The sequence below is a fragment of the Camellia sinensis genome, chromosome 2, assembly GCF_055761805.1.
Source record: "Camellia sinensis isolate YWXY chromosome 2, ASM5576180v1, whole genome shotgun sequence".
Classification (NCBI taxonomy): Eukaryota; Viridiplantae; Streptophyta; class Magnoliopsida; order Ericales; family Theaceae; genus Camellia; species Camellia sinensis.
Window position 1 is genome coordinate 17,089,206 of NC_138962.1, and position 23,841 is coordinate 17,113,046.

The window sequence follows — 23,841 nt, forward strand, 5'->3', positions numbered from 1 at the left end:
CCCTAATTACATCAATGTAATCTTTTGTAACCCCTTTTTTCTCTAACATCCACCATATTATATCCCGAAGCACTCTATCATATACTTTCTCAAGGTCGATAAACACCATGAATGTCTCTTTTCTTTTCTTTTCTTTGTTCTTTTCTATTACTCTCCTCAAATGATAGATCACTCTCATTGTTGAACTGCCAGGCATAAACCCAAATTGATTCTCTAACACGTCTGTTATATCTCGCAATCAGCGTTTCATCACCCTCTCTCACACTTTTATTATATGACACATTAGCTTGATTCCTCTATAGTTGTTGCAATTCTGAACATCTCATTTATTCTTATAGATTGGCACTAAAATACTCTCCCTCTACTCATCTGTCATGTTCCTAGTCTACAAAATTTTGCTAAACAACCTAATCAACCAAGCAACCCCATTTTTATCTAAACACTTCCAAACTTCAATAGGGACACCATCGGGTCCTAAAGCCTTATTTGATTTCATCTTCTTAAGTGCAATCTCTACTTCAAAAGTCGTAACCCTGCGATAGAACCTATAGTCTTGGCTTATCATATTACTGGTTATTTCTTTACCTATTGACCTACCTCTATATTCCTCATTTAATAGTTTCACAAAATAGTTCTTCCATCTTTCCTTAATCTCTTTATCCTTCACCAATACCTTAGAATCCTCACTCTTGATGCACTTAACTTGATTAAAATCTCTTGCTTTCCTCTCCCGTATCTTAACAAGTTTGTATACACTCTTCTCTCCCTCCTTACTATCTAGTCTAGTGTATAGGTCATCACAAGTTTTCAACTTTGCCTTTTTCACTACTTTCTTGACCTCCTTATTAGCCAATCTATAGCTCTTAAGATTTTCCTCAGTTCTATCTATTAGCCCTAAGGTTATTCAAATTTAAATTCTTATTGATTTTGATTATTGACAAATATTTAGAATTCATTTTATTATTCAAAGTTTTCAAAATAATAATATTCAAATTGTGCTTTAATAGTTCTAGAAGATATATGATTCTAGAGTGATTTTTTTCAATGATTTTTAGCTCCTCAAAACAAAAGATTAGCACTTGTTTGCAAAATTCTATTTATGTTTGAAACAGGTCTAAGGGTCGACACCAAAATAGCAAGGGTCAACAATAAAGCTCAAAACGTCTAAGTGTTCCAGAAGCAAGGGTCGACATCAAGATAGTAAGGGCCGACACTAAATTTCAGTGTACAATCAAGCAGCAAAGGTCGACACCAAGAACAAAAAAGGTCAACACTAAATTTCAATGTGCAATCCAGCAGCAAGGGTCAACACTAAATTTCAGAATGCAATCCAGCTGCAAGGGTCGAAACCAAGAATGATAAGGGTCGACACCAGGAACACTTGGAACTCAACTCAAAGAAGAAAATAAAGCGAAGGGTTAACACCCAATCTACAGGGGTCGACACTTGCAAAATCTGGGTTTAAAAAATCCCACCTACCAAATCAGATCTGGACTAACACAGCCCTTTTCTTAGCCACTTTTTCAGAATTATGTGCAGAGTATGTCATCTTTTCAGACCTCTGAGCAGATCTTCTAGCACCATATCCTCTCCAAGAAATTGACCTATAAAGGAGAGTATTGAATGAAAAGCTTATACATTTAATGATCCTTCTTCTCCCAAGACCTGTCTACAGTCTGTATACACCATACCCTGATCAAACACAACTGGAAGATATTTTCCATGATTTGCTCCAAGGGCTAGAATATGTGTCTCTGCCTCTCTCCAACAGCCAGAAGCCATTAATGCTATAAAGAAGAAGCTCTCCTTGTTCGGAAAAATACACTTCTTCAATGCAACAAAGCTAGAGCAATCAAGAGCTTTTAATATACTCCATTGTACTTCCATTTTGCATCTGAGTAAGTCTTAAATTACCTGTGAGCTTACACTTTCATATCCATCTTTTGAGAGAGAATATTTATAAAAGATGACAGTTGAACCTCTTTCTCTTGTTCCTTATTTTCTGAATGAAACACTTATAAAGTGAGGCATTTAGTTGAGAAGTCCTCAATAGATTAAAGTAAGTCCTTTATAAAAATCCTCAAGCGAGGTGAAGCTTGGTGGTGCATTGATTCTTAGTGAAGAAATTCTCAACGAGGTCTCTTAAGGAGTGGACATAGGCCGCTGAGCCGAACCACTATAAATCCTTGTGTTGAGCTCTTCTTTCTTTTCCTTTTATTTTCTGTGTATTTATTGATTGTCTGCTACATTTAATCACTTAGTCTTTTGAAACCTATTTTCTGGCCAAATTTTTTAATTACCCAATTCACCCCCATCTTGGGTTGCTTTCCTGTTTAACATTATCCTTCTGCTACTTTTTAAAGCACTCTTTTTTTGTCTTAACTACCGCTTGAACCATTTCCCTTTACCACCAAGTTTCCTTAAAGCTGGGTCTCGTTCCTTCCGACGCTCCAATCACTTCCCTTGAGATTCTCCTCAAACAATTGGCCATCGAGTTCCACATAGTGTTAGCATCATCTTCCAAGTCCCAAGTACATTCCTTATCCATTCTATTCTTAAATATTGCTAGTTTATCCTATTTTAGATCCAACCATCTCATTCTACAACGCCCACCATCCTTCTTAGCTTGGTATTGCCCTTTAAAATATAAATCTAGTACCAAAATCCTATGTTAAGAGGTCAAGCTCTCTCTAGGAATCACCTTATAATCATTGCATTTTAGGTGGTTCACTTTTCTCACTAAGAAGTAATCTATTTGGCTCTTAACTGACCTACTCTTAAAGGTTATCAAATGTTCCTCCCTCTTCTTATACATAATATTGGCCACCAACAAGTCAAAAGCCAAAGCAAAATCTAAGATACTCTCTCCAGCCTCATTTCTGTCACCAAAACCGTATCCACCATGCACCCTTTCACAGCCTAGTTTATTTATGCCTACATGGCCATTAAAATCTCCACCTATAACTAGGTTCTCTCCTATGGGTATCTCCTGTAAGATCTCATCTATTTGCTCCCAAAAATTCCTCTTAGTTTGATCATCTAATTCTACTTGAGGGGCATATGCACTAATAACGTTCACTATATTCCTTCTAATAACTAGTTTAACTAATATAATCTTATCCCCTTTTCTAATAACCGCCAATACACTCTCCACAAGACCCTTGGCAATTATGATTCCTACCCCATTATTGCGTCTATACTTACCACTATATAATACAGTTTAAAACCGGTATTCTCAATTTCCCTAACATTCTCAGCCGTCCACTTAGTTTCTTGTACACAAGCTATGCTAACTCTCCTCCTAATCATAACATCTACCAATTCCATTGCCTTACCAGTTAAGGTTCCTATATTCCAAATGGCTACCCTAAACCTATAGTCCTGGACTAGCTTCTTTACCCGCGCTCGTTCAGAAAAATGCGGGAATCTTTGATGAATAATTAGTTAGGCAAAATAAATAGTATATCATTTCATACTTTACCTAGTGAAAAATAAAAATTAATATTGGTGTTGCTCTAATATTTTTTTTTGAGGGGGTCATGTGCCCTTAGAATACTTGTTAGGAAAATGCTTTATAAACAAAAGGGTTCAACGTGTCTCTGGTTGGAGATCAAGACTGAACCCATATAGTGTGTATCATAGGCTCAATTTTGTGCTCCGCTTCAATGATCTAAATCGTTCATATTTTAGAATTCGTCGAGTGAATCATCCGTGTAAAAAATAAAATTGATTGGATAACGGTAATCACATGTTCGAATCAGTTTTGTATTAAAAAATAAACGATTCATATAAAGTTGATTCAAAAATGTGATTTCTGTTATTTGGTTGATTTGATTTTTTACATAGATGATATAATCAACAAAATCTAAAATATGAACGGTCGAATTATCGAAGCGGGGCTCAAAAGCGGACTCACGATGAGGACTAGAAAATTCTAATCTTGATTTCCAACTAGAGACAAACTAGACCCTAAATAAAAAGTCCATACAAATTTTTATATCAAAATGATGCAACGATTTTTCATAATACAGGCTACATCGATGGAGATTTATTTTTAAAATAATAAGATCCAATGCTACTACATCATCTGGGTCCAGATTTTTAATATATATATTTTTGTGTCAGTATAGCATTATTTTACTCTTTTTTTTTTTGGTTACATAGGAAAGAAAAAAATAGAGGAAAGGCTAAGCCCTTTCCCTTGAAATTCCTATCAGGTCTGTCAACAGGTAGCTTCTCAATTCAGCTGGTGGTTCATTCACCACCAGCATTTCCTCTGGTTGGTCTACACCCAGCTTGGCTAAGGCATTCGCACACAAGTTCCCTTGTTTCTAAATGGTGCAGTCGCAACTGTTGAAGAGTATTTTGGCATCCTCCACCAAGTTTTTGAATGGGCAATTGCTTGCAATTTGGTCCTCTAGTAGCTTCACCACCTGGGCCGTATCCGTTTCGATGAGCACATTGTTGATGACTTTTTGAAGAAGAACAGTCAGTCCTTTATACAAGGCCCACAGCTTAGCTTCAAGACTGGTTCCCATCTGCATTTTTCCGTAGAATCCACACACCCAAGCTCCTCGCTCATCTCTAAGCAGTCCACCAAATCCTCCTTCTCCTCCAACTCGCCTACAGCCATCAATATTCATCTTGATTTGCCTTGCAGTTAGTAATTCCCACTGAATTAGTCTATAAGCTTTCCTAGGCAAAATAATTAAATTAAGAAAAGCTTGGTTAATCTCTCTAGAGTAATCTAAAATGAATTTGAGGCTTTCTTGGGTACTAGTATTTTTGTTATCAAACACAACACAGTTTCTATTTTTCTAAATTTTCCAAAGGGCCACTATGAAGATAGTATACCAAGAGATGTCTCCAGAAAAATTATTAGTACTTCTAGAATTACTCTTAAGCCAATCTTCCCAAGGTTTTCGCATGAGACTGAAAAACCAGGTTTTATCAAAGAGTTTAAACCACACATCCTTAGCCTTATAACACTCCCTGAAAAGATGGTTAAGGTCCTCAATTCCACTACAGTGAGGACACGTGGAATCATTAGTTAGGCCCCTTTCACCCTCATATAGTTGGTAAACAACTTCTCATAGGACACAGTCCATAGAAAGGTCTTCAATTTCTGAGGAAGTCTAAGTTTCCATATCCAATTTCAGTCTTCCTCTATTTCATATGTGCCTTGGAGATACACATATACTAGGGGTGAGCAACGAATATACCGATCCGTCAAAACTGACCAAATCGATCCGATTCGTCGCATTTTGGACGGATGTGTGATGACGAGCGGACGGTTATAGATTGATTTTTTCTAATCCGCCAATCTGGCGGACGGATGGCGGATTTGAGATTCCTTTGGCCGCAACCAAACCGCTAAACCGCGAGCACCCCTAGTAATTATAAGACTTTGTGTTTTCAGTTTGTTTAAATATTCTGTTTGTGTTTTCAATTAAAAAAGAGTTTAAATATTCTATTGAAAAAAAAAATTCAACTTGAATATCTTTTTTGAATTGAAAAAAATAAACGTATTATTTATCTATATTTTTTTGTTTTTAAATCTATCTCTAAAAATAATAAATAGAAAATATGGTATATGTTGGTTGGTTTTTATTTTCAAAAACAGATATAGATGTAACAATACAAAGATATACAATATCTACTACTGCTCTGTTCATGGTTTTGGTGGTTTGAATTGTTTTTATATTTTAAGAACCACATATTGTAATACTTTATGTGGATGAGGCATACTGTGATTGTATTATGTGGATGAGACATGCAGTGATTGTGATATTCTAAAGTTTCAAACTTTCTTATTTTGAATGAGACATGCAGTGATTGTAATATTTTTTTAAGTCATTGACTGCAATACTTTTTTTTTTTTTGAGGAAGTGCACAAGTTGAATTATGTTGAAAATTTATAAAATTTTAAACCTCCAAACTGATTCGTATCCATCCGCCAAACCGCTAATTTGCTCAATCCACATCCGCCGAATTGGCGGACGGATGCAAATTGATTTTCTCCAATCCGCCAATCTGGCGGACGAATGGCAGATTGAAAGTTCCGTGGCCGCAACCGACCCATGCCCACCCCTAACACATACAGATGAAACAGAGAAAGCACCATCAGGAATGCCTTTTCATAGAGGAGTGTCCATATCAGAAACATTAGAAGAGGACTGACCCAGTATAAGCTCAGAGATTGTAACAACCCCAACCCATGATTAGCTTTAATTCATGCTTAAGTGTGCCTAACAAGTAATTAAGAAGAAATCCTGAGTTAATTACATATGCATTGCATTATTTTGTCTTTATATCTGTTCAGTGTAGAAAGATCTGTTCTTGTTTCGTTTCGGGTTGCGAAATGATAGCCTTATCGGCATCCGATTCAAGAATTGACCTAATTTATGTGTTAATTAAAATTTTTAGAATTTTATGGTAGGCTTAATTGAAATTCGATTCAGAACGATTAAATTAGAATAATTAATGTCAATTAATTAACCAACTCTTAATCAAGCCTATATAAGGCACCTATATCCTCCACTCATCTTTTCTTTCCTTCATTCAACACACACTCTTAGGCCTACAAGCAAAAAACGTAGGAGAGAGAGAGAGGGAAGGAAAAGTGAGATCAAAATTATGCTCAACCAAGGAAATTGCTAAGAAGAGAAAGAATTGAACTTAGAGATTCAAGAATCAAGTTTCTAGATCTCACCTTGACAAGCCTAGGTAAGAATTCAACACTTGGAATGTACAATCATGATGTGTAGGACATGAGTTCCAGAGGTTTAAGTTGATTAATGTAGGATTTGAGCTAGGAATGAAGGAAGTCAAATCATTCTATACATGCATGTATAAATTCCTATGTTTTAAGTATGCCTTTCAAGAATCCCCTCATGCATGTCTTGAATTCACTTTAATTCTGGGGAGTCATCAAGCTTCAAGTTTTTTTGTAGCATTTGATCATGTTTTGAAAAGCTTAAGGCCAAAGAAATTCATGCATGCCATGTTCTTGGATCATTCACAAACTTTTAGTTGATTTTTGCATAATTGGCAAGCCATTGGACCATGATTTCTTGAAAAGATCTTTAATTCATGTTGTTTCAAGGGTTTTCATGCATTTCCTCAAGTTTTGGCCTAGAAAAATTGAGTTTGATGCTTTAAAGATTGAGTTTGAGCTTGAAGATCAAATTTGGAAATTTCAGAATTTGCATCCACGCTCGAGCGTGGGATTTCACACTCGAAGGAGCACTCTGAGTGCGAGCACTTCCGCTCGAGCGACCTGATTCCCGCTCGAGCGTGAAATGCATGTACCCAGAAGTTCGCATGTTTTGCAGTACGCTCGAGCGACAGAAGTCACACTCGAGCGAGGGTCTAAGTCTCACGCTCGGGTGGAGATCGAGCATCCGTCGAGCGTGAAAAGCAAGCAACCAGTACTTTTTCAAAGTTTACAGTCCGCTCGAGCGAAGCCTCACTTTTTGCATGTCCGCTCGAGCGTGGACTCTGTTTTCAGCAAAATTTGAAAAATATTTTCAATTACATTCTAGCATCCTCATTCCATCCTAGACACTCCTCGGCCATGTTTAAGACCCCATATGAGGTTAAATGCTAGAAACACACTAAGAACAAATGAAATAAGTTATGTACAATCAGAGCGTATGTATTCAATGTATGAATCTGCTATGTTATATAGGTCACGCGCCTTAGGATAGGTGAATTGCCCATTTCGCCGTCTATTCGAAGCTACCAGTTATTTGTGAGTCATAACTTTGTAAAGTTGTGTTCAATGTTACATATTTTCTTAACACTATGACATGTAATGATTAGTTTCTGAAATGGTATGTTTTGAATGAATGAATGATTGTCCAAAATTCTGAAAGTTATTCGTGACATCCTTAGCATCATATGACATGCTTCCCTTTATGGGTTATCAGGTCCGTTTATGGTTCATCGGAAACGTCTTTGTGCACGTGAGTTATCAGAAAGCCTTCATGGCAGTCCCTTGTAGGTCATCGGATTTGTTAATACTAATAGATGTGCCACGTACTATGATATGATAAATGTTTAAGTTCTGAATACAAATGTAACCACGCCAATGAATTTACTCTGTTATGACATCCGATTATGTACAAGACTTTGTTTCTGTATGGACGTCATTCAGTAAAATCTTTACTCTGTTATTATTCACTGGGCTTCCGCTCACTATTTATCTTATGTATGTAAGTGAGCAAGCACGTGACCAGGCCTAGAGTTGACGGCCTATATCCAGTTTTTGTCAGCCAACCTTTGCGCCTCCTGAGGAGGTTCCGGATGAAGTCAAGTTTTGTGGCTGTTTTTATAATTATATTAGACCATGTTTGTGTGTTAAGTTGTGGGCAAGATTTTTGGCATGTACGCCTAAGTGTGATATGTAAATATTATACCTTTTGACTTCACTCATAGGTCTATAAAAGTTTTAAGCTATTTTGCCCCATGTATGTCATCACCGTTCATTGGACCTCGTATATTTTGTATATTTGCTTCCGCAGCCCCTAACTATATGTTAATCTGTCAAGAGGCCTTTGGTAATCCAAGGATTACTGGCCCGTTACGATGCTAAACCCATAGGGGCGGATTCAGGTCGTGACAGAGATGGGAGCTGGAAATAAAGTTTTAATCCCACTCTCATCCCAATTACCAGCCTCGCTTATCAAGTCTTTCACATGTAAGCCATTTAGCTCATTATTATGCAAATTCAGATTCTGGTGTGGGACAAGATCCTCAAAAGGTTTGTCTCCACACCACCAATCTTTCCATGCACCCACAGTCGTACCATCACCTATTTTCCATTTCACCCCTTTCCGAAGAATGCGTTTGGTACTCATTATCCCTCTCCAGAGATGAGATGCTTTCCTGCTTTTGTTCTACCCTTGAAGGGGTGTGGGGTGTGTTTTTTAAGTACTTATTTCTAAGTACCTCACACCACAGACCTGTCTTATTGCTAACCAGATTCCAGCCCAACTTTGTAAGCAAGGCTAAGTTTTAAACCCTGGCCTCTTTAATTCCCAGTCCCCCTTGCTTTTTCACTTTACATACAACATTCCCATTAACAAGATGGACTTTTCTCTTATCCAAGGTGTCACCCCAGAGAAAGTCCCTATTAAGCTTATCAATAACATTGCTAACTTCCTTTGGGATAAGCATAGTTTGCATGGTATAAGAAGGGATGACAGCACTAACTGATTTAATCAGTGTTGCTCTACCAGCCATGGATAGCACATTAGTTTTCCAACCAGCTAATCTCTTCTGCATTCTCTCAATAATATCATTAAAGTGTCTTCTGCTAACTCTATTATGAATTAGGGGAATACCTAAATATTTCACAAATCATTAGTTAACGAGATACCACACATAGAGCTCAAATCTCTAGTTTTCCTCCTGTTAAGGTTAGGAGAAACATAAAGTTTAGACTTATTGAGATTAATTCTCAGCCCAGAAATATCACAAAATTCCTCCATCACTCTCATGACAGTACTACATGTAGCCATGGTAGCTTAGCCAAACAGCATGAGGTCATCAGCAAAGAACAAGTGTGTAATATTAGGACCTCCTCTGCTAGCCTCAATACCTTTCCACTGTTTGTTATTAGCTTTGAGGCTGATCATATTAGAGAGTCGCTCCATGCATAAAACAAACAGGTAAAGAGATAGGGGAGCACCCTGTCTCAAGCCCCTCTGAGGTTTAAACTCCTCCAGAGGCTCACCATCCCAAATAATAGCAGTACTGACACTAGTGACACAGCTCATAATAAGATCAACCAAGTTTTTGTCGAAGTTAAATTCTGACAAGGTTTGTTCTAAAAAATCCCAAGAAATATTATCATATGCTTTTTCCAAATCGATTTTAAAAATCATGCCCCATTTCTTACCTCTCTTATGACTCAAGAAATGAATGATCTCTTGAGAAATAATAATGTTATCGCAAGTATTACGACCAGGGATGAAACTGCTTTGGTTAGGTCTCACAATTACTTAAAAGAGGTCTAATTCTACTCACGATAATCTTGGAGACAATTTTATAGGACACATTGCAAAGGCTTATAGGTCTAAAATGCTTGATGCTCTCAGGGTTTTCAGTTTTTGAAATAAGAGCAATCAAAGTTTTATTAACCTCAGGAGGAAATGACGCCAAATGACTGAAGCTCTTGAAGCCAACGGGCCAAGCCCCAAGGAAGAGGAAATGACAAACCCAAACTCAAGGAACTTTGGCCCTTGGATGATGGTTCAGAATCAAAAAAGGAAAAACAGAGGCCCAATGGGGGCTAAGTTAGCGGCCCAAAAGAGTAATCGGTTTGCAGTGTAAAGTGAGGAGGGAGGAAAAAATGGAACTAAAGCCCATTCGAACAAGGAGAAAGGTAAAGGAAAAATCCATGGACATGTGGGCTCAACAAGCAATCAGACTAAAGCAATAGAAAAGAGTAAAGTAAGTACTAGTACTGAAATGGCTAAAGAGCAACTAGGTGAGGCAGACAACCTGGGGAAGAAAGACGTATCTGACAGGAGGATACGTGATCAAAAAATAGAAATGGGGAAATGTGAGATATCTAATCTGCAGAGAGCCACCAACCAGCCAGTTGTTACTTCTCACCAGGCCATTATTCAACTAGCCAATCCAAGTAAGGACTTGGTAAGTACAGAGAACAGGATAGAAACCTTAAAACCCAAGTCCAGAATCCCTCCGGACAAAAATGGAGGAGGTAGGAGAGAACCCCTCGACTGAGGTGCATAATCTGGAGCAGAACAGAGTAATGGTGAGCATGTCCCCAGGAAACGAAGTGTTTCACCTCATCACATCCGTATGTTGGAACGAGGAAGTAAAGCTGAGGGTAGTGCCTTTGAGGCAAATAGCAGCGAGACAAGACATGCACTATATCTCAATGATACCTCTCAAGACACTGGAAGAGAACCACAAAGCCATGCGGGGCTATCTGGGAATTGACAGCCATGACCCCCTACCTGATCAAGAAATTCCATCAATGGATTTGCTCATTTAGAATTGTAGAGGAGCAGACAACCATAGATTCAAACGGAATCTGAGGGAGTTAGTCCAAATTCACAGACCAAAACTGATGGTACTTATGGAAACTAAAGTGGAATTCAAAGAAATGGGAATGTTCTTCAATTGTATGGGCTTCACAGCCTCAAGCCATGTGGATCCTACCGGTCAAAGTGGAGGAATTTGGATGCTCTGAAACCCTAATGTTGTTAATGTTAGGGTGGTAAAAGCTAGCTCGCAACAAATTACAGCGACCATCTCAAGGCAAGATTACCTCGATTGGCTGCTATCAGCTGTCTATGCCAACCCAAGTTGTGTCAAGAGAGATGAACTTTGGAAACAACTGGAGGCCATTGCTCAACACACGACTGACCCCTGGTTAGTTACTGGAGATTTTAATGATTTTGCCTCCTCTAATGACAAGAGAAGTTTCCATGGAATAAGCCACCAGACCTTAAGCCAAGACCAGAGGAGGAGTAGAAAGTTCAATGACAGAATTGACAACTGCAAGCTGATGGATCTAGGATGTGCAGGACCAAGACTGACCTGGTCCAATAATAGGAAAGGTTGGGCCAACGCTAGGGTAAAATTGGACAGGGTTATGTGCAACACTGAATGGAGAACTACCTTTTCCAGATGGAGCTGTGAGAAACCTCCCTCGCACCTACTCAGACCACTCACCCATGATAGTGTTCACTGAAGGTAAGTCCCCATTCATTTCTACTTGTAAACCCTTTAAATTTTTGGCTGCTTGGATCACTCATAAGGATTTTAAGAAGGTGGTGGATGTTTGCTAGAGTAAAACTCACAACTCTCTGTGTTCTAACTTACAAACACTTAGCCAAGAGGCTAGTGTTTGGAACAAGGAGGTGTCTGGGAACATTTTTCGTAGGAAGAGGCGTATTGAAGGCATACAAGCATCTCAAGCCATCAATTACTCTCATAACATCCATGACCTTGAGCTGGATTTGGTTGATCAGTACAATACAATCTTATATCAAAAAGAGCTATTGTGGTTCCAAAAAGCTCAAGCTAATTGAATTACTCAAGGAGAGAGGAATACTAAGTATTTCCACCTTACTACCCTGAATAAAAGGAGGAGAAGGAAGATTGAGATGCTTAAAGATGATAATGGTTTTTGGGTTGACCAGGTTGATCAACTCAAAAACCTCATCAATTCTTACTTTGTTGATCTATTTAGTGATTCTCAAACTGTCTCTCTTGCTCAGTGGTCCAACTTGGTGAGATATAAAATCAACCATGAGGACAACTTGGACCTCATTAGGCCTTTATCTGATGGTGAGATTTGGAAGGCTATGAAACACATTAGTGCCTTTAAAGTCCCTGGGAGGGATGGATTTCAAGCCTTGTTTTATCACATCTATTGGGACATTATTGGTCTTCATGTTTATGAATTTGTTAAAAATTGTTTCGCTGAAAAACAAATTCCTCCATTACTTTACTTGTTAATACATTGTAAATTCTCAAAAGAAAAATATTAAAACCCTCAATTTTATCCAAAATAACATGATCAGTTATGTGTGAATTTTTAATTTGTCTAAATTCAAAATTGTTGCAGTATCATTATTAATGAATTATAGAATTTAAATTGTGAGTATTTAATATTTCTTCTTTTGATTGGATAGTTAATGAACAAATCTTTCATAAATTTGTTAACCAACTTGCACATCGCTAACCAAAAAAAAAAAGTATATTATATTATGATTTTTTTTTATGATCTTACAAAGTGTTTGTAATTTTTTTTTTAAAACTCTTTTTTGATAAATGAAAGCAACCTAGTTTTCAGATTGGACCAGTGTCCTTCATCCCAGAGGCAAGTTGAGGCCTGAAATGAAGCCCATAGCCAATACAAGATTTGGGCGGGCCCGTAAATTGGGCTGAGCCCAGAGAAATTCTGAGGCACTTCCTCCGATGCCTTTCTGTTGCAAACTTTCCGAAATCTCTTGATTATTTTTTCATTTTGATCTTTAATGGTATTTTTTTCCTTCTTTACTTTGATCATTCATGTTTTCACTTCTTTTTTTAAAATTATTTTTTATTTAAAATTATACAAAAAATATAACATTAATTGTCACATAATATACAAAATGTATTAGTAGAGTTTAAATTTGTGTTGTATGAATAATAAAAGATTTTTATATTGCGCAACTGTTAATAATTTATTTTTTATCTAATTTTAGATAGAAATTAACTTTAAACATAAATTAAAATAGTCTTGAAACATGAAAAGTAAAGGATCAATTTTTTTGAAGAAATATCACATGGGTTTAAACAAAGAATTATAAATTAATAAAAAAAATTGATACATATTAATAATTATAATTATAATTTTTTTCATGTATATATATTTTAAATTTTTTATATTAGTGTGTAATAACTTCAACAACAAAAAAAAAAGGGGAGATTTATTAAGAAAATCTTTTTTCAAGTATTTATATTTCAATTAGTTCATAATATATCTTTATATTTCAATAAGTTTTATTATTTAGACATTTGATTCATCAAATTATAATTCTCATATTTAAAGTATTTTACGAATAATTTTTTTCTTACAAATATTCTTTGAACGATTAGTAACTTAGTGATGTAAACGTTCATATTTTACTATATGAATATTCACATTGATGGTGTGAACATTCACATTAGCAATGTGAACGTTTATATTTTACGATATGAATATTCATATGGACAATATGAACGTTCATATTTTACGATGTGAATATTCATATTGACATTTACATTAACAGTGTGAATGTTCACATACGGAATATTTACACTGTTAATATGAGTATTATTATTAAAAAGATTTTAATAATTATGCCACTTATAAAATTTATTAGAATATAAAAAAATAACTTGAAAATAGTAATTTATGAATAATTTTTTCAAAAAAAAAAAATGTAAGGACTAAAGTAAAAAATGACCAAAGGTGTAATTTATCCAAATCTTGGGGAGCGATAGCTGGAGCCATGGGGTGTTTTTATTTAGGAAAATGCATGAGACCCCCCAGTGGGGGTGCTGGGGTCCCTTTTGATTGGCCCAAAACCTTTTTTTTTTTTTTTCTTTTGTTTTCAGCCATTGGCAGCCCCCACGTGGAGGTGGGGGTGCTGGGGGTCCCAACATTACCGTTTTATTTATACACCACCTTTCATCTCAAGACACACCATTTAAAAATATATATATATATATATATAATTACAATTATATCTCTCAATTAAATATCCAAATTACCTTCCTTTTTTTCCTGAAACCCTAACAGCCACCCCTTACCTCACCGAAAATGTATCCTTGCCGTTATCACTCCCAGCACAATGTCAACCATCTCCTAGCTTCTCACTTTCCTGATCTTTCTCCACAACCACTTCACGAATAATATCACTCTTATTCCCGTCGCCCTTTTTCACCCCACCATTCTTCAATTTTCTTAGAACCACCGCAACCCCTCCATCTCCAACCAGAACCATCATCTTCTCCTTTACCTTGCGCACAACCACCACCTCTCCCATTTTCTTCTTCTAAAACCATAGCCCTCTTCCACCGTTCACCACTCCTAGATTGCAAACCAAGTTCGGTTTATAACATCCGAATTCGCAACTGAAGTTCGTTTTGCAACTTTCGAACATTGTACACCAATTCAAAAGACAGTATTAGAACAATGATAATTTGTTTGATGCTGGTTTGCTGCCATTATCTCTCCACTCTTTTGTTGAATTTCTCTATTTTTTTCTTACTTGAGATTTGTAGGGTTAGGGGTTGTGGCATTGACAAAAGAGGGTTGGGGAAGGGGTGGCAGAAAATAGGAGAGAGTTGGGAAGAATTGACGAGAAAAAGAGATGGCTAGATAGGGGAAGAGGCAGTGTCTACGATGGAGAAAAGAAGGGACCGGGGAGTGAAAGTATTGGTGACGACGAAGAGAGAGGGGCCACACCGGCGCTGGCGACGGAGTTGGATTACAGGTGGTGGTGGGGTGTATGACTAAGGGTAAAAATGAAACATTGTGGTATGTATTGAACAATTTTTTTATTTTTAAATTATTAAAATATGCCTTGAGTAATGGTGTACGTTAAGAAAAAAATGTGGGTTAAATGGGATATTTATCAATAAATCCCATCTTATAAACAAGTACTCCAATTAATCTTAAATTTTTTCTATTGATCTATTAAGTCTTATCAGTCCAGAGTTTCTCTCCGTATGGTCATATTTTTTATTTTGGTTGTATTTTGGTAGACAATTATACAATTTTATTAATGTGACAGGTATGATGTGATACTCCAATGTGACAGGTATTAACTCACACTCTAACGATATGACACTCTAAAAAAATTAAAAACTCCTTAATATACTTTTTTTAAATTTGACAACATAACAGATATGATGTGACATTCCAAAACTTTTACTTTAAAAAAAATAATTCCTTCGCAGTGTACTTTTTCAAATGCGATAGTAGCAAGTATGATTTGAGATTTATTAATAAATTGTGTTTGAATTGAGTGATTTGGAGAGAAAAGAAAAGAAATAGAGAGAAATGTATTTCTCTTCCTTGTTTGGTTATCTTAAGTGGAGAGAAATGGGAAGAAATTGAGAGAAATTGAGAGAAACTCATTTCTCTCATAACCCTTATTTTCAATCTTCCCAAAAGTGGAGAGATTGGGAGAGAAAAGAAATCCACAAATGTTTATATTTTTATAATACCAATTTTATCCCTATAAAAATAAAAGAAATAAAATGATTGAAAATATAAAAAGGTTATTTTGGTAATATAACATAAAATAATTTCTTTTCTTTTCTCTTAATGAAATCTAACCAAACAAGAAAGAGAGAAATCACAATCATTTCTTTTCTTTTATTTCTTATTTATCCAAACAAAAAGGAGAAAAATTACAATCATTTCTTTTCTCTTATTACTTAAGTAACCATTTCTTTTCTTTTCTCTTCTAAGTTACCAAACACAGCGTAAGGAAAAACGGTGGGTGTAATTAGAGGCACCCGGAGCCATGTCCATCGTGGGCTAGGGTTTCATTCAGCAATCACAGACTATCGGTCTCGCACAACTGAAAACGGAGCTGCGAAAAACATGGCATTTTGGAATCGAATCAAGCCATTGAAGCTGAAAACCATCTCAATACGGTTCGAAAGATGCTATTTTGAAATCCCTAGACCTTGTTTAGCCAATCACATTTGTTCGCGTACAAGAATTTTTGTTCTTGATAATCCAAATTCGGTTATTCACAAGAGCCACATCGAGTTTTCCAACTCTGTGAGGTTCTTCGCTGCCCCGATTCAGGTAATCGCTTAGTTGTTGTGATTCGATGATTGTTATTGGTATTGGGAATTGGGTAGTTAGTGATAATGGCATGATTGAATTTCAGGCAAAGCCGAAGCAGGAAGAGAAAGACACGAGCGGGCCACGGTTGAATGAGCAAATTATGGCGGAGTTTGTCAGGCTTGTGAGCGATGAAGGTATGTGTGATTTGATTCTGGCAAATTAATTTTTTTATTTTATTTTTATTTTTATCACATTGTAATTGTATATGTGGTTTGTCTGTCCAAAAAGTTGAAATTTTGTTTAGATATCTAGAATCATTTTTCAAATAGAAAACAACCCATATAGATCTTGAAACCCAAAAAAGAAAAAAGAAGAGATGGAAATTTTGAATCAACAGCTAGAGAAAAGAGTATTCCAAACACTATTAATGTCATTGTGTTATGTTACATTCATCAATTGTGCTCTAAGTTGGCCTCACTTCAAAGTTTTCTATTACTTGTGCTGGTTCTCTCTCTCTAAGGATGAGTGTAAAACAGTGAGAACAATCATTGTTTTATTGTGGAATTAGGGGTAAAGTGCAGACATTTTATGGCGTAGTTTTTTAAAGTTTTTGTATACTTGCAGGGCATAATGTAGTGTCAAGGCGTGAAGCTCTAGAATGTGCAAGGATTCGCAATCTTGATTTAGTTGAGGTAAACTTTCATCATCTTGTAAGAAACACATGGTGAGAAGTTACATTTGTCACAATTAACTTTCTTAGTTAGTTTGTTTACTTATTTTTTTATGTTCATGTTATAGATATGTACTATAGTTAGTTACAAGCTAGCTTAATCACCTTTTGGTTTTTGTCATCTCATTATGATGGTCTTTATGGCAAAGCTAGATATATTTGTACAAGTTCTAATTCACTTGATGTATGGTTTTAAAGGTTTGTACAAATGAATGATCATCCTGATTTTCTTTGATTCTATATAACTGATTAATTATCAGTCAACTTTCACATGCCACATTGGTTTGATTTCATAGTATATTCGCATTTGTAAAATTGTACCGTGAAGGTTTCTACATAATTAAAATTCTACAGTTTCAATCCTACAGGGTCTCAATAAACCCTCTTGTTTTGTATTCACAGGTTCAGCGAAATGCTAAACCACCTGTTTGCAAGCTCATGGACTACCATAAGGAGAAGTATAATCAACAAGTAAAGGAAAAAGACCGTGCTAAAAGCAAGGTAAGGGGATTTATGTTACTGTATTCAGTCTAAGCATCAGATATTTGGCAGATGGCAGCAATTTTGATGTTTAATATGACCTTTGCTTCACTGTACATAAATGCTTGATCTCTTTATTTCCCCTATATTGATTTGATCCTTCTTGCTTCTTGCATAAATGATAAGTGTCCTTTTACCATAAATGAATTGCCAACATCTCAACTGTTTAGTGGAAACTATGTTTCAAGCCCTTTTATTTCTTTTTTCCCCCCTATAAGAATTTGATGAAACTTGTGGGCATGCTTCTGAAGCCAGTTTGTATTTGAGAAAGGGTGTGTCATTGCTTTAGTGTTAATACTGCAAAAGTTTCAGGAAGCCTAGTAAACTGACCATGCTAAAATTTATTTTGGAATAACTTGGGGGAAAAAACAAGTTTTATTTTTGAATTAACATTTTTAGCCTTTCTTTTTTCTAGGAAGTGAGGAAAGTCGGAGGGTGGTTTCTCTTGTTTGTGAGTTTGTGTAGAATAAATTGACTTGTTATTATATTGGAGTTGGTTTCCCAACAATAATGAATGGTCCACACACAATTTGTTAGTTTCGTGTAAAGTGTAAAGTCATATTTTATGTTATCAAAATCTTATGATTTACGATTCGATTTTGCAATTTTTGCAAAATCAATACGAATTTATGAGTGAATCTATTTTAGAAGTGAATCTCTAGCAAATTGCACGATTCACAATCGATTCATGATTCGATTCACTTTTTACGATCTATGCAATTTTTGAAATTATTGTGTCCGGCATATTTTCTACTTTTTTTTTTCTCTCCATCTTTTTAGTGAAAATGACATAATATAACTTCTAATGGCCTTTAATACCAAGATAGCCAACATATATACATGATTTATTGTTATTTTAATGATTATGGAGTTTTTAATAGGATCCAATTAGATTCAGTCTGACTCAACATATTTTTAACATTTCTTTTCATTTTTTTTCCCCTTGAAAACATAATATATCTTCTAAAGATGTTTAAGATTAAAGTTACATTATGAATTATCTATTGCTATTTTATTAAATTGAATATTACATGTACGAGATCAGTTATACCTTTTAAAATGTTTTAGGCTTTAAAATAAAAAATTCTAAATAATTCTTTCTTATTATTTTCTCATTGTTACTTAGAAAAGTATGTATGCTAGTTGTCTAAATATCAATATCATAATTAATTATTGTTATTTTGGAAATTGATAGTTTGTCTATTTGGTTATTATCTTTATTAAGAATGGTTGATAAGAAATATCTAAAAACGAAAAAAAATAAGATGGTGATCTTGCATAGGAACCTTTGTTAATTTCTTACTTATTAGACTACGTGATTATCATTCAAAATAATATTTTCTTTGATTTAAGTCTAATTATTTCATATTCATTAGATATATTTAACATCTAAATGTGTAGATATATGTTTTTAAGTAATTTAAAAAAAGTGACCGAATCTTTACGATTCACGATTCGATTCGCGATTCGGTACAAGGCCATTTCGATTCACGATACGAATCCTGATTTGACAACTATGGTCATATTGAAGAAGTTTAGAAAAATTTGCTACTTGTTACTTGGATTAATCTTGAATTAGCACCTTTGCATCTGGAAACAATTTTTTTCGAAGTCTCAGATGTTTAAACTTTTTATTCATCTTAGTACTCTTTGGAGTCCTACTGGTTGTATTTGAAATCTTGTTCTCAAGGCAACAACTTTTCCTTTAAGTGATTTTGGCTTTAGCTTCTTCTGTTCTTGAGGCTAACAATTGTGGATTCTTTCATTATTAATGATGGATTTGTCCACCAGTTCAGTGATATTTGTGGCATTGGGTGTTAGGTTTTAAATTGTTCTAATTAACATTTAGAAGTTAAATGGCAGAAATATGAAATATTCCATTAATCGTTGGCACTTTAATCTGGACTTCTTTACAATGTGACTAGTCGTTTCTCAGCTCTTAAAGACCTTGAAGTCCATTTTCATTAATAGTCGTAAGGTCAATAAACTTGTTATGCTCTTGTGAGATGAGAAAGCAACAAGTCAACCTCTAGGCATGCTGTGTTGTAATTTTACCATTGCATGATCAATTTGTTTCTTCTCTTTCTTAATGCAGTCTGAAGTGACTTTACGGAAAGGAGATTGCAAAGAAGTCCGGTTTTCTGGTAAAACGGTAAGTTCTTTATCCAATACCCTGTTCTTAGTTTTACATTTTAAATTTTTACACTATTTTACTTCCTGAAGCTGTCATATCATACACCAGATACTGTTCTTTTACTGTTGATCATCCAATTCTCATGAAATCAGCTAAGATGGTCAAATGGAACCCACCTATATACATGCTTGTTTGAGCATTGAGAATTTATACTCCCATCCTGGAATCCCCATAGGACCAACCTTTGGGAGCTCTGGACTAGTGCAAGTCGTTTTCCGATGACAACCCCAGGCAGGTAGTTCATGGAAAGGCAAATTCAAAGGTCAATACTTTCAAATTGGCAGTTAGTTTCTTGGAACCTTTTTAGCCATCTGATTGTAATACTTATTGGTTCACTCATGTGGGAAGAACCAACGTCAAATCCACTAGTATTGTTACACGCAACCATACTTGTTCTATGGAGTGTTTCATTTCAGTTTTGGGGTTCAATTATGTTACACTCAAAAAAACCAAAAGAAATTTAGATCCCAATGAGATGATACTTTTATGTTGTACAAAATTAACAAAGACCTCTGGAGTAAAACAATACATACGGCCCTGAAATAGTGACTGATTGAGTGCATTTATTTATTTATTTTTAGATGGTAATGGTACTGATTGACTGCATTTAAACAATGCTAACAATGAAAATAAGATTATATCACTAATAATTAAAATAAAATGAAACAGAAATATTATGGAATGGATTGAGGACTTAAAGAATATGCAAGTCATGGATAAAACTAAATTTTCTGTGTATATGTATGGATGATGTTACATTTAGTTTCTGTTTTTGTTTCCAGGAACAAAAAGACCTTCAAATGAAAGCAAATACAGTTAAGAGATTGATGGAGCGTGGTTATCGGGTGAAGGTACTTTGCCCCCCTTCTCTTAGATATAATCTGCTGATTATTGTACAGCATATTTTAGTAGATAGTTGCATCATGATGTTTTTTTCGAACATGGAAAAGCTTGTACCAACTTTAAGAAAAAGACAGGTCAATTTCATATCCAAAAAATGCTCAGCAATAGTTGCGCAGACTTTATTTAAAATTCTGGTAATTTGAGAAATGGAGCTGAAGTTCTTGGGCCTTTTACCCCTCTTGCATTCCTTCCTTACTCGTGTAATTAATTGACTTGTCCTGATTTTCTTATGTATCTGCTTTGAACTCCAAGAATTAGTATTTTCCCAGATGATCTGAAACATGACTCCAACAAGGGTGAATTCACTAGTGTACTAGGGTGCCCGTGCTCTTATGATGGCCTATGCTAGCTGCATGGACTGCAGAATGGCATCGTGGTTGATTTGGCTTGTTTGACCAGGGCAATGTCATATTACCAGCATTGGAAACTTCAATTAGTTTCCTTTGAGATTCTATGTATATTGTGACTTGAGGTTTATAATTTATTGAGAATGACATTTCTCATGAGAATTATTGTCAGATATAACATATGTGCATTTCTTCATGGAAAATGACATTTGACACCGCATGTATTACACCATTTTATTTCACCTTCTATAGGTATCCACACAACACATGTCCAAATGTAGGACTCACTATAATAAATAATATATATATATATATATTAATGGGACCCACCATGACAAATAAAATACCACATAGGAGGTGAAGAGTTTTGGTGAAATATTTCAGAGATATATTGCAGTCCATTTATAATAGGTAACTAAAGAATGATGTTTGGCAGAAATGGCTGCCTATGTGCTGCACATTTTCAATGTTTTTGAATTCTCTAATCTCTTTTTTTTTTTTTAATTTTTATTTATTTATTTATTTATTTTTAACTAAAGAATGATGTCTGGGTTGCATCAACTATTGTGCTTCTTTTATAAGCTAATTATGTTGCCTTCGGTGATTCTTGAAGTGTATGGCTATGGGTACTGAAGAGCAGGACTTGGGAGGATTGTTATCTCGTCTCTCTGCTCTGGTATCACCTTGTCCTTTCTATTCTTCTTATAGTTCTCCATGTCCAAGGCAATGTTTGTTTCTTTCCTTTTTATTCTGCACCTTTACTATTAAAAATTTCATGCAGATTGAAGATGTTTCTATCATAGAAAGCGGACCCAGAGTTGAAAAAAAACAAGCATATGCTATTGTCAGGCACATCAAGTTTGGCCCATCGAAGAAAGGCTCAGGAAAGAAAGCTTCCAAAGTTGTTGATGCCACAAGTCCTGAGGTTCAAAAGGTTGCTACTCTCAATCGAAGTCCCGTCCACTCTAAGGATATTACAGAATCGGGATCAGAAACAGAGGATGAAAGCTTTTCTGAAGAGGTGGATACACCTATTGCCCGTAACATGACAAAGCCAGATAATGATATTGACAAGAAAAATCCCACCTGGTCAGTTGTTGATGCAAACGATGATTTTGACAGTGCTTTTGGTATTATTAGGGGTGATGCAACGATTGCAAAAAGTTCTAGAGATGTGCAAATGAAAATTGATTCTACAGAAACTGTTCCATCTTCCCTGTCGGAGGGTCTGCCAGGGATGGAAAATAGGTACAGAAGGGAGCCAAGGAACACGTACCCACCTACAAAACCAAGAGATTCAATGAGATCGGTTCCCCAACTTCCAAACCAACACAGGCTACAGCAATTTGGTTTGAATGCCTCACCATCAAGAAGAGAAACTGAGCGAGTGGAAACAGATGGCTCCCTATTTGGAAACGTGAAAGTTCCTGCTAATGATATTCCAAAGCAAGAACAGTTTCGCCTTCGTTCTCCCGGCTCCCCGGTGCCTAGCTTTGGGATTTTTAGCGCTCCAAAAGTCAATGATACATCTGAAAAAAATGGTGTCCCAGCGGCAGTCAATAGGTACCAGAAGGGAAATTCTTTTGATTCAACAAGACAGCCTAGGCCTCGAGGGGTTTCAGCAAATCCAAACTCACCCTTATCAAATTCCAGTGGTAGTGGAAGGTCAGGCATTGATAACGGTGGACAAGGGAAATGGGGAATATTCAGTGGAGAGAGCTCGAATGTGATGACCAGCAGAATCCATGATAGCCAAGCTAAGGCTCAATGATAATTCTGTGGCGACAATTCATAATTCAGGATCCTCGTTTACTTGTGGGTCGTGAGATGCTCATATTCGAGCATTATAGAATGTGTTATTTGAAGCATGGCCTGGTTTGTAGGTGCTGCAAAAATTTCACATGTTTTTGTAGGAAATCAATTTACTGATATATGTAAGCTGATTACTCTTGATATTTATATGCAATTGATGTACAATTCATTTTTTTGGTGTTTTGGATTTTTCTTTTATGTGTGTAAATGGACGATTTGTATACAAACCATATAATAAAACTGGATTTGGAAGTGCTCTCATATCATTCTCTTGTAACAACCTTGAATGAGACTAAAATATAGAGGGATTTGATTACATTTCTTGTTGAGTGATCATTTTGAAATGCCAAATTTGTAAGTTTGAGAAAATTTTGGACGGATGTCTTGCTAGAATGACTATGTCAAGTGACGTGCTTGTATATTAGTGTGTAAAATGTGCATAAATTCCTACAAATAATCAAACACCCTGCTTTATTTGAAAGTTGAAACCAGCCAAATTTAATGAATACGAAACTTTTTGCAAATCGGTGGGGAGAATCTTTTACAATTGTAATACGAGTAAAAGGTAGAAAATTAATTAAATGCCGGTAGCTAAAATATTAATTTTGTTAAAATTGATGACTAACATATAATTTTCATTGAATTTAATGTGTAAAATATAATTTTTCTGTTAGTTTTACTTAACAATATATAGTGATAGTTTAGATTACAAATAAATTTAAAAAATTATAATTTAAATTAATAAAATAAAAATTTGAAGGTTTCTTCTTTTTTTTTTTTTTTGTCAATCTATAAAAAAATAATTACAAATATAAAAAATATTTACATAATTAAATAGACTATTAGCCCCCAATTACTATAAAGTCAATAAATGGGTTGTTTGGGGTGTCCTAAATAAGTGTACTTTTTATCTTTTTTGACTAAAAAATTGAGAAAAAAAATATGAATATTTGGGTTAACTTTTTGACTTTTTATGGAAAAATATGTATTAAAAAAT

At 35.4% G+C, this 23,841-nt stretch overlaps 1 protein-coding gene across 1 annotated transcript; it reads left to right on the forward strand.

Annotated features, from left to right (window-relative positions):
• Nucleotides 1–15,987: 15,987 nt before the first annotated feature.
• LOC114286252 (translation initiation factor 3 (IF-3) family protein) lies at nucleotides 15,988–23,105 on the forward strand. The gene is made up of 8 exons (XM_028229376.2): nucleotides 15,988–16,336; nucleotides 16,422–16,512; nucleotides 16,943–17,010; nucleotides 17,451–17,549; nucleotides 19,684–19,740; nucleotides 20,565–20,633; nucleotides 21,646–21,708; nucleotides 21,814–23,105. Exons 1-8 carry the CDS (start codon nucleotides 16,127–16,129, stop codon nucleotides 22,801–22,803), a joined length of 1,647 nt encoding a protein of 548 aa, XP_028085177.1. The 5' UTR covers nucleotides 15,988–16,126; the 3' UTR covers nucleotides 22,804–23,105.
• Nucleotides 23,106–23,841: the final 736 nt, after the last annotated feature.